Source organism: Atractosteus spatula, chromosome 23, assembly GCF_055471065.1.
Source record: "Atractosteus spatula isolate fAtrSpa1 chromosome 23, fAtrSpa1.hap1, whole genome shotgun sequence".
NCBI lineage: Eukaryota > Metazoa > Chordata > Actinopteri > Semionotiformes > Lepisosteidae > Atractosteus > Atractosteus spatula.
In genome coordinates, this window is record NC_142728.1 from 8,561,825 (window position 1) to 8,578,021 (window position 16,197).

General features: G+C 38.2%; 1 protein-coding gene across 2 annotated transcripts in view; it reads left to right on the top strand.

The window, feature by feature from the left end:
• Positions 1-3,040: 3,040 nt before the first annotated feature.
• The window catches only part of setx (senataxin), a 28,178-nt gene continuing 15,021 nt past the window's right edge, over positions 3,041-16,197 (top strand). Inside the window, exons 1-9 of one of the 2 annotated variants that reach the window (XM_088940659.1) lie at positions 3,041-3,185; positions 5,208-5,387; positions 5,877-6,084; positions 9,157-9,263; positions 9,656-9,875; positions 10,146-10,265; positions 10,911-11,082; positions 11,549-11,627; positions 11,970-15,959. In XM_088940659.1, coding sequence (XP_088796785.1) covers positions 5,208-5,387; positions 5,877-6,084; positions 9,157-9,263; positions 9,656-9,875; positions 10,146-10,265; positions 10,911-11,082; positions 11,549-11,627; positions 11,970-15,959 — 5,076 coding nt within the window. In that variant the 5' untranslated portion in view covers positions 3,041-3,185. Of the gene's footprint in view, positions 3,186-5,207; positions 5,388-5,876; positions 6,085-6,426; positions 6,468-9,156; positions 9,264-9,655; positions 9,876-10,145; positions 10,266-10,910; positions 11,083-11,548; positions 11,628-11,969; positions 15,960-16,197 lie in introns of those variants that run through there. The other variant, XM_088940660.1, reaches the window with a different exon arrangement.

Below are 16,197 nucleotides of genomic sequence, written 5' to 3' on the forward strand. Positions count from 1 at the left end.
AGGCGGGAGCAGGGGACAGAAAGAGAGGCCAATCAAGAGGTGTGAAGTCAGAATGGGTGCAGAGAGGTGTGAAATGAAACTTCCAATGAATGGAGAAAATTTAAAAGAACAGTAGTCTGTCGTTAAGGGAAGGGAGAATGTGTGATCCTAGCTGCAGAATAATTTTAGTTTCGGTGGTCTTTCTGATGTATGAGTTCGGAAAACCGTGTTTGAGAACACAGACGGAGAGATTAGAGTGGTCGTGGCCGTCAGAGGTGAAATGAGAAACAATGGGCTTGGAGAGATCTTTAATCTTCACAGCCCTGACGTGTTCTCTGAAGCGGTCTCCGAGTCTCCTTCCTGTTTCTCCAATGTAGATGGCTGGGCATTTACTGCAAGAGATACAGTAAACAAGGTTGCTGGAGGTACAAGATGCTGTCTGGGTGATCCGGAATTGTCCTGAGGGGCCTTGAATGAGTGTGGTGGTGGCTGTGTACTTGCAGGTGATACAGCGAGTTCTGTTGCAAGGGAAAGTGCCAGGTGTGGATGGTTGTTGAGGGCGGTCAAGGGAGCTCTGAACAAGGAGGTTACGCAGATTAGGTGGTCAGCGATATGAGATGAGATGAATACGAATTCCACTGTACATGTAAGTATGGCAATAAACTCCTCTATTCTCTCTCTACTGTCTACGGTAACTCTCTGGTCTATGAGTCTCAGATGCATTGGTGATTCTGGGCGATGAACAGAACCTGTGGCAGGATAGTAAGAGACCTACAGTAGCACCCTATATAATTACTAGGTGGTGTAGTCATACATGAGGCAGTAATAATTATTGTCTGTGGGGTCACCTTACCATGGTAATTGCCATAGGGGGGTGAAATCATGAGTTAACATATTTTAGATGTATAAAACCGCATGTGGGTGTCCTTAAGCATTATTAGACCTTGGCTCGGCGGTATAATTTTTAATATTTCTTTCCAACAGGCCTGCATGTAAGAAATAAAATACGCTTTTGTCATTTAATTGTCAGGACATAATTGTTAATATTGTTAAGACTTAAGATGTCATAAAATATAAAAAAAAACAATAGGTGTAACCTGAACTGTTAAGCTAGCCGTGAGTGGGCCATGAGAGACAGGATCTAAAGAGATCTTCTATGGTGGTTAATCAAAATTGAAGAATAAACATTTGACACACAGAAAGGCATCATACAAGGACATGGGAGAGAGAACATTCAGAGAACAGAGATGAAGAGAGAGAAACGGAATTAAAAGAAGGAAGCAGAAGCACCAGGTGAGTGGACTTTGTTCAGGTCTTGATTTTGGTGACGCACGTTGAGAATAGATAGAGTCCCTGTCATTTCTGCATATCTGGAATTATAGGAAGGGAATTTTAGTATTGGTTGGGATTCTGTTAATTTAGGACGCCTGTGTTTCTTTAGTTGGTCTGTCAAGGCATGATATAGGATTTTAGGTGACAGGGTTAGCATTCTGGGTTTCTGGGTCTCTAGAACTTGACCGTCTGAGACGTCTTATTTTCTAGTGTAACGCGACGGGTTCTGCGAGGATAGAAACGGGAACTCGGGCTCTTGTAAAATGAGAACACGGCGCTTTATTAATCGGACGTGCGTCCGGCACAGCAACCACAACAGAGAAGGAAGGTGACAGAAACGCAGCCTACAACTGGGGTCCATTCGGGTACAGTTACACAGGGATGGGGCGGTAATTGGGTACACGTATAAAAGGGGTGCAAAACCAGGGAAACTATTTACATGAGTCCGGACGATCTCGCCAGGCGAGGGCGCTACAATAGTTATGATTATGTAAACGTTTATGTTGTATGTTGTGTTGTTTAGTTATTGTTATTGTAAATAATTATTCATTTGAAGCCTCTTCTCCATGAATTAGGATGTCCTAAGTGAAATTTCTGATGATACTCCAGTACTTTCTGCTTTTTCTAAACCATGCTGCCAAACGGCAAGTTCACGTGTTAAAGCTCGTGCACTTTTTTAAAATAAGTTTTTATTTAAACACCAAAATTACAAAAAATGAGACAATATTGAGATAGATACAGAAATAAACACTTCACAGCCAGAGGAATTCACAATTGTAAAAACTAAAAGTTATATCTTTAAATATTTCCGTTGTATGTCTTGCCTTTTGATTAAAGCTCGTGCACTCGGCCTTTTCGTGTTCACATTTGTGACTTCTCTCATGTTGTGGTACAATATCCTTAATTGAAATTAATTTTCGTAGCTTTGCACATTCTTTTAACTTTTTTCCGTAGCTAGGGAGGAGCGAAACCTCTCAAAGTTAAAATTAATAAAAAACGTATCTGTGTTCAACAATGGTGCAAGAGAGGTTCTTGGACCTGCCACAATGTCAACAGAACATTAAATAGTTGGAAAACTGGATGTAAAACATAAGACGAGAAAAACATTTTATTTTGTATTTTGTAAATACTCGTTAAATTTAATTGAAGACCTGTTTTTTTCTGTAATTCTGTCGTTATAACAGCAGTTATAGCATGCTAATTTGTGGTGATTTGGGATTTCTCATAAAATATAACTTTCTTCATGTTTTTATTTGAAACTGGACTAAAATATTATCTAGTTGCTGTATACAAATCTGTTCTGAAATGTCTATTATAATTGCCCTCAGAAACATTGGTTCGACAGACGGGCGGACAAATTGAATTATTTAACCCCGGTTTTTAGAATAGTTTTTTTTTAAATGTTAAAAGAAAAATGTTTTACCAAGCAGTTTAAAGGGGAGGGGAGGAGGGAACCAGCTGCTGGCAGCTGTTCCCCTGGAAATAATGAATTCCAGGGGAATACATTCATAGAGAACCCTGCTTACAACCTAAACAACCGCTCTTATACGTAAAAAAAGTGCTTTCGTACAGATAGGAGTAGCTGCACGAATACCTGGAATTATTAAAACCCAAATTCTCATCTAAGGTGAACATTTTAAATCGACATTGAAGTAAAACGCTCACACTACTGCTTCCTTCGGAAGAGAGTATTTGGGTAACGTCACTTCCTCTTACCGCAGCAGGCGTTTTTAGAGTTTCGGTCTGACCTGAAAATACTGAAAAAATAATAAAATTGCGATTATTTCTGGGATACCGCAACGTTGTGTTTTGGCTGGATTATGCATTCAACGTTGTCAGGAGTCCTTTGGAAAATATATGTGACGTGAAAGAAGGTGGGTATCATTGAGTTTCTAATTCAAAACAAACCGTGTATAAATATTTGTAGCCATGCAGTGCACCGGAAATTCGCAAAAGGCAGTATCCTGAAAACTGTCGAATTGTTTTGGGAAAATGAATACAACTTTGGCGAAGTTGAAGTATTTGACAGTGGACGAGTTTATGTAGGATAACATATTTGTAAGGAAAAATACTTAATATCAACAGATAATAAGGTACATAAACCTTAACACCGGTTTACGGGGCCATTGTGATATATGATGTGCGAAATTTATAGTCATTTTGTGTGTTGACCTGGTTTTCCTTTACAGTTTGCATGAATTTACCGTGCTTAAAATAACCAGGAATGTAATATTGCTCAGCTTTTATGTATCGTTCATCATGGTAGAAGGTCGTATTACAGGCTACGGTTGTAAACATGTTGAATGTATATGCAAATGTTCATCACAAAACATTCGTAAGGTAGGGTTCCGGACTGTAGGGCTTTATCGCTGGTCTAGACTCAAAACAATAAGAACTGTCTTTGCACAGTAACCTTACTAAAATAATAGGACTATCGAGACAAACTTAAAATACCAGCTAAAACGATTAAATCCTAAAGTACACGGACGAATTGTACTCCGTCATCTAACATAAAAGTAATGCTGAATGTGATAGATTTTACTATTATAGAAACTTGCGAATATTTAAATATGGAGATACCTTTTAACGCAGTTGTCCAAGCAGCATCTGTGACTTTTTCTAAACGTGGTGTCAGGTACATGAACGCCGGTCGCACCGGTTCATTTAATTGAGTGATTGCATTTTCAGTCTTTGGTAGGTTGCTAGCTCTTTGAGTCGATAACCCCAATTTCAAAATTTGCAAAAGAGTAAAGGTATCGTGCAGATGATGGTGTTGCGAGTTCCTGTGCAGTCAGAGACCTCCAAGTTTCATATACTTGTGTACTGCACAAGTAAAGCACATTGCAAAACATTGTATCGCCACCTCCCTGAAATTAGACGGTTCCTTGATTTATCTGGCTGAAGTGGGAGTAGGCGTCTTGATCAATTGAGTAATTAGTTCTAGTAAGAGCACTTTGGAAAATGAAGAGCTACATTAACATTGTATCGTTTTGCTATAGGTCTAGCTTCATTGCTGCTCTCTTTTAGTTTTGCACATTTATTCAACTACCAAAGTCTTATTTTTTTGAGAAACAAAAGGCTTCCATCTGTTCAAACTGAGTTACTGCTCTACACATTTCTTTTAAATGGATGGAATTTGCAGACGATAACGGGCAGTGTCGTCGATTATTCTCAAAAATAATTCTCAGACACCGGAGCTTGTGAGTTCAAGATAGACTTTATTAGAAAAGTAACAAGTCGAGTTGGTCCATGGAACAACTGCCTGTCCCAACTCAGAAGTTTTCTTTTATACAGTTTCATTCTTACATAACACATACAATCACTCCCTCTTGACTTTGCGCCACTATTTTTTCCAAGCCTTGGTCATTCCTTCTAGGTGAGGTCTCCCCTCCTCTCTTATTCCTTTTATGTAATTGTATTGGTGGCGAGACATCATTGGCTTTCTTAACAAAAAACATATGTATATGTTGTGAGGAGTACCACAAAGTATGATTTCCCAAGCATATATTTTTAGAGTATAAGGTATCTTATAGTGAGCTTATGTGCGTGCTTCCCAAAGATAATTATATAGTCCCTTTTAGGCTCATAACAATTCTATATGTTACTTTTCATGTTTCATAATATGCGTGTCAAAAATCACCCATAGCAGCTAAATGACTGCAGAAAACAGATTTTGTTGTGTTTTATCAGACACCAAGTGCATGCTACTAGTTCTTATCCTCTCCTTGTGTGAACTTGAACCTATTGTGCAGACCATTTAGAAGACCTTCTCTCTTCTTAATGTCTTTTTTTTCCTCTTATGATAATATCTGTCAAATATTCTGATACAACAATAGACTGGAGTTTCTTCTACAATGCTTCACGAGTTTGATTTCATTGTCTTCTATGTCTTTTAGATGAGCACCTGTCGCTGGTGTACCCCAGGTGGCTCTGAGGCCACTGAGCTGCTAAAGAAATACTCTTCCAGGTCACTTTCTCCTGAGGAAGAGGACGCTCTCAACGAGGACCTGTGCTACTGCTTGGAATGTGTGGTGGAGTATCACAGAGCCAGGGATGAACTGCCATCCTTTCACAAGGTAACCTAGAAAAAGAAATATTGCTGGCTGCAATTAATCTCAAAAAAATTTTTTTTTTTATTTTGTATAGTTGCTCACAAAAACATCAATCAATTGCATTAAAAGGCAATACAGGTTAAAAATAACCTTTGACTGACTTGAAAGTGAAAATATAGGTTAATATACATCAAGGTATTATGCTGGTGGACATTGAGCTAACATCATATTTCCAGAAGTAAAATACATAACAGTTATACTTTACTAAATGCTTTATATATCGGTAGCTATAAAAGTCTTGAGTTTTAATCTTCGATAAGTCTTTCATTAGTTTTTTAATCTTTCACTACAAAGTTTCAGTTTATCTTATGTGGTATGAGCCAAGAGGATATTTGAATTCACTAAGCTACTTTTCTCTTTTAATTTGAAGGACAGTGTCTGAAGATAATGTAGCACATTGAGTAAGCATAATACAAGACACTAAAAGCAGTTTTGTTCTCCTTGATGTTCTAGCTGTTGTGGAATTTGGAGACTTCACGTCTCCTTGATCGGTTTACCCAGTCATGTGATGCAGAGCTGGAGGAAGATGATTTGTTCATAGTAGAGGATGACCAAGAGATCTATGTGCCAAAATTCACGGGACCTGAATATGAGAATTTTCTCCGAGTCCCACTGCTTGAGATACTTAAGTATCCTTACCTGCTGGAACACCGTGAAATCAGTGAGTCATTGTGTATTGTCATTTCCTGTCTTTTGTATGGATTACTACATATGTCCTTAACCAAAAGCTCACTTCTGATGTAGTGGGTTTACAAAGAACTTTATATATCTCCTGGATTAATTAGCAGTTTTTATTTGCATTATTCACATCTTGAGAGTTTTTAAAAGCATTTTTAATCCCTGAGTGCTCAATAACAAAAGGTAAACATCCATGTTTTGTTTTCTTACATACCCTGGAGCTGCTAGTGAAATGAGACCTGAAAGAGAAAGTATGAGCTTCGGCCTCCTAGTTGGCTTGTAATGCTTGCAAACATGATAATCGGTCCATAAAATTTTATTTGAGGATGAGAAAAAACGAAAAAGAAACATTTGTCCTGAGCTGATGTAAGTCTTTCCGTCACATGACAGTTCAGACATGCTCATGCTGTGTTTCTGCATCGAAACCTAATTTCCTGAAGGGCTGCTGAATGAGAAATGAAAGGGAAAGTATGAGCTTCATCACCCAGTTAGCTGATATTGCCTGCGAATGTGACAGTGAGATCATAATATTTGAGGATGAGAAAAACGCAAAGAAACATTAGTCCTCAGCTGAGGCAAATGACTCGGGTTTTGAAAATGGTCTTTTTTTTAAAGTTATAAATGCAATTACTATAAGGATACTGATTGATATTTTAAACTTGAATTACTAAGCCATATACCAGGTGCTTCTTACTAAGGTCAGCTGTTCTTTGGAATGGGGGTACTTCTTGAGCTTTCCGAAGGGGGGGGGTGGTGGTTGCTCGTTGTTTATGGTTTCTTTCTTCCTTTCTGCTGTTTGTGGTTGGTGGGGACAAGGCAGGGCACACTCATGCATTCACATGCATCTGGAGCGACAATTTAGAGACATTAGGTAACCTAGACAGCAGGTTTTGGGCTGTGGGAGGAAACCAGAGATGCAGGGAGAAGCCACTTGGGCATGATGAGAACAGGCAAACTCCACACAGTAGGTGCTCCAGGCCAGAATTGAACAGGGAACCCATGAGCTGTATAGCACTTGTGCAAACCACCATGCAACTTTGCCAAGCAGGAAAAGTATCTATTTCACACGGTTTTAATTGCTAATGTGTAAATTAAAATCCCCAAAAAACTTCACTAAAGCCCCTGAATTAATTAGCAGTTTTTCAATTAGCAGTGGTTGAATAAGTACTCAAAAGTTACATGATCAGGTGTACTGCTACCTAGAAAAGCTTGAGTCAGTGCCATTACTAAAAAATACTCAGTACTTATATGGTGAAAACATAATGGTGGGGAAAAAATAATAAATTATTTCACCCCATCAAAAATCATTTCCAAAATTAAATTGAAAAATTATTTTGTACAAATATGCTGCACGTTATGAAATCTTAAATAACAGGTAGTGTAATATATTTAGGTACAAGTGTCAAATTGCTGAAAGAAGTATTGTTTTCACAGTCATTATCAGCAAAAAGTGGAAAAGATATAATGAGATGCATTAAAAAATGCAATATTTTATAGGAGTATTGGAGCCAATAACAGTTTAAATGCTTCTTGACATAATAATGCTTGAAATCGGATTATTTCAGACACAGTCCAGTATAGCAACTACTATGTATGGGTTATCGCCGCTGTCTCTTCTTCCTACAGATGAAATGGATTCTACAGTCTAAGACTAGCTGTAATGCAATATGCTATAACAGTACTTGTTTACTTTTAGATTTTGTATCTATGCTACAAACAACATACTGTAATAAAATGTTGACAATAAGCTAACTTTAAATGTTGAGTGAGTTCATTGTGGTGTTCTCTGCACATCAAGGAAACACTGGATTTAATGTACAGCTCTTTGTGATGGATGCTTTTTTTTTGCAAGGGAATGTGTTAATAATGGTTTGCTTACAAAAAACTTTAAGATTGCTTAAATAATACCTCAGTGTTGATGCACATTTACTTATGTCTTCAGTGCTGTTTAAACAATTGTATTCCTTTGGTTGTGTTTGTAACACTGAAGACCAAAAATGTCACCTGTAGCAATTATTGATGAGATTTTTTCTGATGGTGTAAAAGCACATTTCTTGGTCTAATTGAACCAATCTATCAGACCAAAAGAGGTGATACTGGCCAGCGCTTCTAGCCAATTCACTCCTGAAATTAAAAATATATTAAATGATTTAAAAGGAAATTAAATCTGAATACAGGAAATTAAGTTAGTTGTCATAAAACTTTAAAAGACTGTCGCGGTCTGATTTTACTGTATTGCAAAATATGTTTGCAACTAAGTAAAATATGTTTGTTTGTATTCATTTGTAGATGAGCACTAATACTGTATCTCAGATTAACTTTGAAATAAGGTTTTTACAATAGATTTGATTTAGCTGTACTTGTCGGCATAGATGCTGTTACTTATATCACAGAATTTAGACACCGATTTGTCAATGGGAACTCCTAAAAGAGGACTAAGAAAGGTCTGTCTGCCAGGCCTCTGTGTGTTATTGAGATTACTTGGCACAAGTTCTGTCTTGATGGGTCAGTTTTAGTTCTCATTTGGTCAGTAGGGTGTTATGTGTTCCTGTCACTAGCAATTGCATGTGTTTTTGTCCCCTGAGAAGAAGACATCAGTCTCCTAAAATAGTACAGAAATACTTTGACAGCAATAGAACCTTTTAGGCAGAAGAGCCTTCTTGGGTCTTAAGTGACACAGGCATAACCTTTGTAGAACATGTTTAACCCTTTGACTGGTGGAAAACCTTTACTCAAGTCCAAGGTCTTTGAAAGGTATATCAGTATTGGGTAATGCTGCAGACTAGTGCTAGGAGTCTCCACACCTCTGTGCTGCCATGGATAGATCATAATTACAACAAACTGAAGTCCTCTTTCATTTCTGAATCATATTCCTCACTATTTAAATTTAGTTTTAGATAAATAAAACATCAGAATATATTCAAGTAAGTAGCTGCGTCAGCATGTGTAGGCTGCAAAGGAACAAGTGTGAAGGTTTATTCGGGTGGAAGCAGAAGGCTTCACAGCTGAAACGTTGTTTCTTGTTCATATTGTTCATTATGATTTGTGTTCACAGGTGAAATGTGTGTGGAGGCACTCTGCAAAATGGAAAAAGTGAACAGCTTTCAGGTCTTTGATAAATACCCTGGGATATACCTTCTCCTGGTTCATCCTAATGAAACCGTAAGTTGTTCTTAATTTTGCAAGTTAAGGGGTTTGAATGCAATCTTGTAGTTAAACTTTAAGTATAGCTTTATTTTTGCATACATTGCAAAGTAATGTAAGCAGTATTACCATTGAAATTAGATTGACTCCCCTCATGTGTATTTGTTGATAATGTGCATTTCAGATAACCTGGTAAGAATCTGTTAGATATTGCAATTTAAAGAATGGCTTATACTCAGTTGACTGTTAGAGTTAAGCATCTTCATTGTAAGCAAGTATTGCTTTGTATTTTAACATCGCACAGGTTTTGTCATCTTGTTTCAGTTGCTCACAGGAAGGTTTAAAAAACTGTGAATAAAGCAAATAAAAAAAATTACTCTGTGGCCCTTTTCCTTCTACTAATGTTTCAGGTGCGCAAATGGGCAATCTGCACTGCGAGGTCTCTGGGGAAGGTGGATCGCGATGACTTCTATGACCTCCAGGAGGTTTTCAGCTGCATGTGTCGTGCTATTGAACTTGACCTCATCTTGAACTCGGACTTATTCGGCTCTTACGTCCGAAAAGAAGGGAAAATGGTTCTGCTTCCACCTCACCTTTATGACTGTTCTAACTACAAAAACTACTGGCTGGGTAAAGCTCCTTTCTCCCATCCCCATTTACTACCAGTTATTTTAAACAAAGTTGACCATTTTTTGTTCACTATGATTAATGATTCACTATCATATACCTGTTCATCTGTGGATTGTCTTCATTTTCACATGTAAACTGGCATAACTGCTGTTACAGTTTATCAGTGTGTGTAAATGACTTAATTCAGAAAATCAAAATGGTTCTTTTCCTATAAGACATTAGATGTATGTTCTTTGTTTTTGTTTAAGTGTGGACTAATTTTATCTTCAGGGATCTGCATGCTTTTAACCGTTCTGGATGCACAGGCTATGGACTCCTTCCTTCTGGGCCCTGACAAACAGAATGACCTCATGCAGTCAATTCTTAATGCCATGGAGAAAGAAGAGGAAGGTATAACTCATATAAGACAATGCACTTCTTTGCACCAAAGGGTGCTGGGGAATTTGAAACAAGCTACCTAGCCATCTAGAAAACACTAGATTAGATCATTGGATCAGTTACCTGCTAACAACCAAATAGAGAAGGCCAAATAGCCTCTTCCTGTTTTCAAACTTGGTGCTTCTGTTCAAAAATGTATTAAAGAATCTGATAGCAGTTGTGTGTGCAGTGGATGTTTTCTTCATGATCAGTGTAATCTTTTAGGTTATATGCACTTAAGGAGCTTTTTGTTTTGGTGTGGTAAAAGAAAATGTTATAGATTCCGTAAGTCTCAAAGTCTGTCTCCTTTAAGCCCAATAGAAAAGCTCCAAAATATCATGCAGGGTTCCATAAAAGTATAGAACAAGTTATGCACCATCCTATCTGTGTTTTTTCTATATATATATATCCATTTTAGATTTGGACCGCATGATTTATATTTTGGAGTTGAGGTAGGTGATTTATAATATGGAAATCCACAAATTATATTAACCTTGAACCAGACTCTCCAAAAATGTCTTGATTTAATGAACAGTGTACTTTGACTTTCAATTCTTTGAATCGGGTCTCAGATCATGAAGCTTAAATAGTATCCTTTTGTAATTTCTACATTTTTAGATGAAAATTTAGATCCATTTTGGCCAGCGCTGCAGTGTTTTATGGTGATCTTGGATCGTCTGGGGTCCAAGGTTTGGGGGAAGCTGATTGATCCAGCTCGGGCCTTCCAGAGAATTACTCGGAGCCGCAGTTACCAGAAGGAGTTAGAAAACCTACGGCAAACCACAAACGGGTATGTTGTATTTTCCTTTATTCCTTTTTGAAGCTCACAGTATGGAGTTAGGTACATGTGGAGGAGTGTACGGCACAATGTCTGCCCATTACACAGATTAAAGTTAGTTCATAGGACTTGTGACCTCCATTGTACAGGGAGTTGAAATATTCAAATAAAATATTTATTTACTCCTCATTTTGTTTATTTTGTGTTCCACCCTTTTAAAATTGGATTTAATCTCCAGAAGCAGCTTTGCAATTAAAAAAATATTATAAAGTGGTCTTTGGTCTACCATAGTAATATAGTATTTCTTTTGTCTTAGAATTTTAATAATTTTGTGTGATAAAATAAGGAATATATGGTATGGATATGTAAAGTACAATTTGATTGTTCAGTGTTGACTGATTGTTTTTTTTTACTTGCCTCTAAGAACAAAAAATCACTTTCCATTGCACTTTAATCTTTTTTCTCTTTAAATACCCAGAACCAAAGTTGAATTAGAAGATGCAATGACGACATGTAGTCAGATCATCTATGACTGTAACCATAAGGAAAAAAGCAAGGTATATTGACTATAGTTATGGTATTATTAATCTTTCTAACATATTACTAAGGCTTACTGATCTTTCCAAGGTTTACAACAAGAAAAAGTTCAATATCCTTAGAAAATTGTTTTCTTTTTTAAATTTGGCAGCAGCTGTAGTCATCAGAGTATTGACATAGTAGAAAAAAACTAATTAAAATAATAATTAAAATAAAATAAAATAATTAAAGTAAAATAATTTCCTAAGAGAAAACGTTTCATTCCAATTGTAAAATGGATACCATAATTTAAAAATTGTAAAAGCATGTCTTTTTGTTACTGTTTTTAGTAAGGGATAATCATGTGCCTTATTGTGTTGCAGGATTCTGGTACCAAGACGGCTGTTAATGCTGAAAATTGTGCGCACTTGTATGAAGAAATGCATTCTTTGATGAATGTGCTTCAGTCTGATATGGGAAAGGAGATGCGTGTCCACAACAGCACTTTTTTGTGGCTAATTTCTTTTGTCCAGTCTGTGGTGGATCTCAAAGAACTCAGTATCGTCTGTATTGGAGAGATAGTTCATTTTCTGTGTGGAGAAATTAACAATTTCATCAATGGACAGATACAGAAGTGCGATAAAGTAACAGAATTTTTCATCCTTGTTCTCGTTTTCGTCATTGAGCTGCATATCAACAAAAGCAGCATGAATATTTTGAATTACAGCAGCTCGATCTGGGTAGACGTGATTGTGAACTGTGCGGTGCTGTCCGTTTCAGCTTTTAGTGCCAGTTCGGATAGCTGTACTGCAAGAAAATCTTCCACTTCATCTTTGAGGACATTGTCCTGGCACCCCCAAGTAAGCAATGTGGTTCCTCAAGCATGTGTTCAAATAATACGTTCCCTCCTGAAAGAGGGGTGCAAACTGTCTGCAGAAAGACCAAGCAAATATTTTCTTGACTTGCTGAACAAACATTTGCGTGAAACTGCTTACAGAGAATGGAGACTCAGCAGCTCACAGTTAAAGAACCTACAGTTGTGTTTAAGGCAGCTTGTTGCAAACCTTAATGGAAAGGAAGAATTACCTGGCTCAGGAACAAACAGCGGAGATGATATGAAATATCCCATTCCTTCCATCAAGCAGGAGAGAGTGGAAGAATGGGATGGCTGTGAAAACCAAGATAATGGGATAACATCTACATCCAATACATGTGAGAGAGACACAGGGCTTGGGGTCTTACAGCAAAACTATCCCTTGAAACAGGAAGTCCCATGGGATGGTGAGGACTGTGGTCAGCTTGCCTCAGGTATACACCCCAATGATGGCGATAGAAGCTTTAAAACTGACCTGCAAGACCAATACCAGCTACCCTTGAAAAAGGAAAGAACCTCTCCTGTACACATGTGTTCAGATTCGAATAACAAGTCAAAGATTTCATACCCATTTAAGAGTGAGATGCCTGATTCAGTAAGGTCGGATGATCTGAAATCCGAGCCAAATAATGGCACTTTATGTAAAATTTCTGAAGTTATCTCCTGTCCTTCATCCGCAAATGATCAGAAAGATGATGTATCTTTTGTTACCAAAATGAACGAGGGGGGACAACAATTGTCCACTGAAGAATGTGCTTCTGGATCCAAAAGGCCTTCAGAATGTATTTCAAAATATGAGGCAAGTTCAGGTGGTCCACATATTTCTAACGTTAAATACGGTGAATCTGAGAGTAGCGAGGATGATGATGTTCCTCTTACAGTCATAATGTCTAATTTGCACAAAACAACAAGTTTGTATAAGACATTAAAAAACAGCATGCAATTAACCGATCCCCAAACTGACAGAGATGTTAATTTGCAGTCTTCAACTGTGAGTGCAGAGAGTACTTCCTTCCCTTCTAATTCAAACAAGGAGTGTTCAGTGTCACGTGACAGGATAGAAAGGAGAGTGAAGTGTAATGCCCGAAGTGGGCAGGCATTAGAGAATCAGGATGTAGTGATTTTGGAACCTGATACAGACAGTGGTGCAGTGATTGTAATTTCTGATTCAGAGTCTGCAAAAGATGATAATGAGACACCGCATACCAACAGTAAAGAAACGTGTAGCAGCTTCAAAGCTCAAGAAATGGCCATAAAGCGTGAACATTCAAAATCTATAGATTTGATGAATGATGTTTCTAAAAGTGCAAACAATGGAGGTACCGACTGTGGTTTCAACGAATATGATTCTCAGCTGTTTGAATTTGAAAGTGAAGAGAAGGTGTTTTCTGTCTGGGAGGACCCTGAAATCAGTACTGTTGTGGGAGATACAGAAAATAAAGATGCCTCAAATGAACTACCGTTTCTTCATAGCAGTGAAGACTTAAATGACCTGTGTAATGACTGGGGTTATGAAACAGATTTTATTCCAGATGATTACATTCATAAAGCATCAGAATACGCTGAGGAATTGATAAAAAAACAGCAGATATCCGAGGACTGCATTGAAAAAGATGCTGAAAAAGAGCCGACAACTTCATCATTTAATAATGACACGAAAGAGCCTCCTTGTCGTATTGCTGGTGAAAATGACAACCAATCCCCGATATCCTTGTTAAAGAAAACTCTCAGCAAAAAGCTTGCCGAAAAACGGGCTTCTTCAGGAGCTAGCATCTCTAATGTGACAAAGGATCTAGGTACATATTCTAAGAAAGGTACAAATGGCAGGTCCTTAAAGAAGCCGAAAGAAACATCTTCATCAAGCAAAAATATCTTCAAAAAAGCAACAACCACGGTGCCTTTGAAGGTAACGGGTCTGCCCAAGGTTCATTCACCTTCTTCTTTAAAGCCAGCTATAATAACCCCCAAAAAAGTGCGACAGCAGCCAGAGCCCAAGTCCACTGCAGAAAAACTGGGCTTGAAGAAGAGAGAGCGTAAAGCTTTTGATCTTTCACAGAGATCTTTAGACTGTGTAGCTCAGCTAAGAAACTATGGACAGCGTTTCCGTATTGAGAATGAAACACGCAAGTATAGGACCACGAAATCTTCACTACCTAGCCGACAGAAACAGATTGCCAAAAACAACAGAAAGATGCTTGCTTCTCAGGATCTTCAATATTTCCGTCTAAGTAGGGGTAAAGCAACAAACATAAACAGGGATGGTACATCTGACCCGATTTTGGGCAAGAGAACTAAGATATGCTCTTCATCCATCACACAGAAAAAAAGTAGTGGGCTGATAGACAGCCTGAAGGCGAAAGAAAATAAGCAGTTGGCTAAGGAAGAAAAAGATGTAATCTCTCCAAAAGCTTCAGCTGCAAAGACTGGTTGTAGTGATGGTGATGCTGGTGGCAATAAGTTATTTTTTCTGTCATCACTGCCCATTCCTCAAGTAGCTGAAAGCGATAAACTAGAAAGAAACTGTGATTTAACATCCAAAGAAATCCCAGAAGTTTCAAGCACAACTTGCGGTGCAAATGAACAGGGTGTTTTTGCCCAATTAAATACTGAGCTGCCACAGGAGGTAGCTGGTCAACCACGAAAGCATGAATTCAAGTGCGACAGGGTGGTTGATGATGATGATGACGACGACAATATGTACCTCACACAGATGGATCCTGTGGATATGGAATTGTGTCCAGAATTGGACAATGTGGATAATTTTGCTCTTACACAGAGGGACCCTGTGGACATGGAAATTGATGAAAGTGAAAGCCAGGTTTGTAAAGATGATTCAGGAAAGGTGGATAGCATTAGGGAAGGGCAAGTAGCTCATTCTTCTTGGGCTGACACATATGCTTCGGGGAGTGTTGAGAAATCAGTAACATCGGAACAAAAGGACGATCACGTCTTCTTGAAGCCAGGTATTCCATCCCCGTACCTGAAACAGGCAAAGCCTTCCACGACTAAAATATATGCACAGAGCTCCAGGAATGCTAACTTGGCTCAGGAGATGGAGAAAACCTCCAAGCCATTGCCAGCTGCTTCAAAGATCAGGGCTGTCCGCCCGCCAGCGCCTCTCAGGAGGTCTAGCATGCCTCCACCTGAAAGCAGATCACCTCTGCAGCCCAAGACCCCTGTTACCCCCAGTTCTAATCCACCGGAGAGCTGCATTGTTGCTTACAAAACAATAGTTCCTGTGTGTACACCACATGAAAGGACAGATTCTTCAACAACCAAGAAGGCTCCTCACTCTGCCTCCAGCTTCAGATTTAATCAGAATGATATGATTCAGCAGATGCTGAAATGGAACTATGAGATGTTTTGTAATTATGCCCAGTTTGGAACACCAGATGACCTCTGCTCTTTTCCATTAAGAGAAGTCCCCACCAACTTTACATCTTTTGAGGACTATTTTACTACATTCTATCCTTTGCTGATGGTCAATGCTTTTGAAGAGGTATGTCTTTGGCCTTAAGGTTTGTTATTTAGCACTTAAGGAGACTAATTGAATAATTGAATATTTTGTACTATAGCAGGAATAAGAAACAAGTGGAAATTCAAAGTATTTCCTTGGAGATGTTTCAAGGCCAGAGACTCCTGTTTAACATAATGTGTGTTTTAATTGTTGCAGGAAAAATGTTAAAAGGCTTTTAAAGGGCAAAGACTAAGATTGGGATTTGTTAGTAGTATCTGTA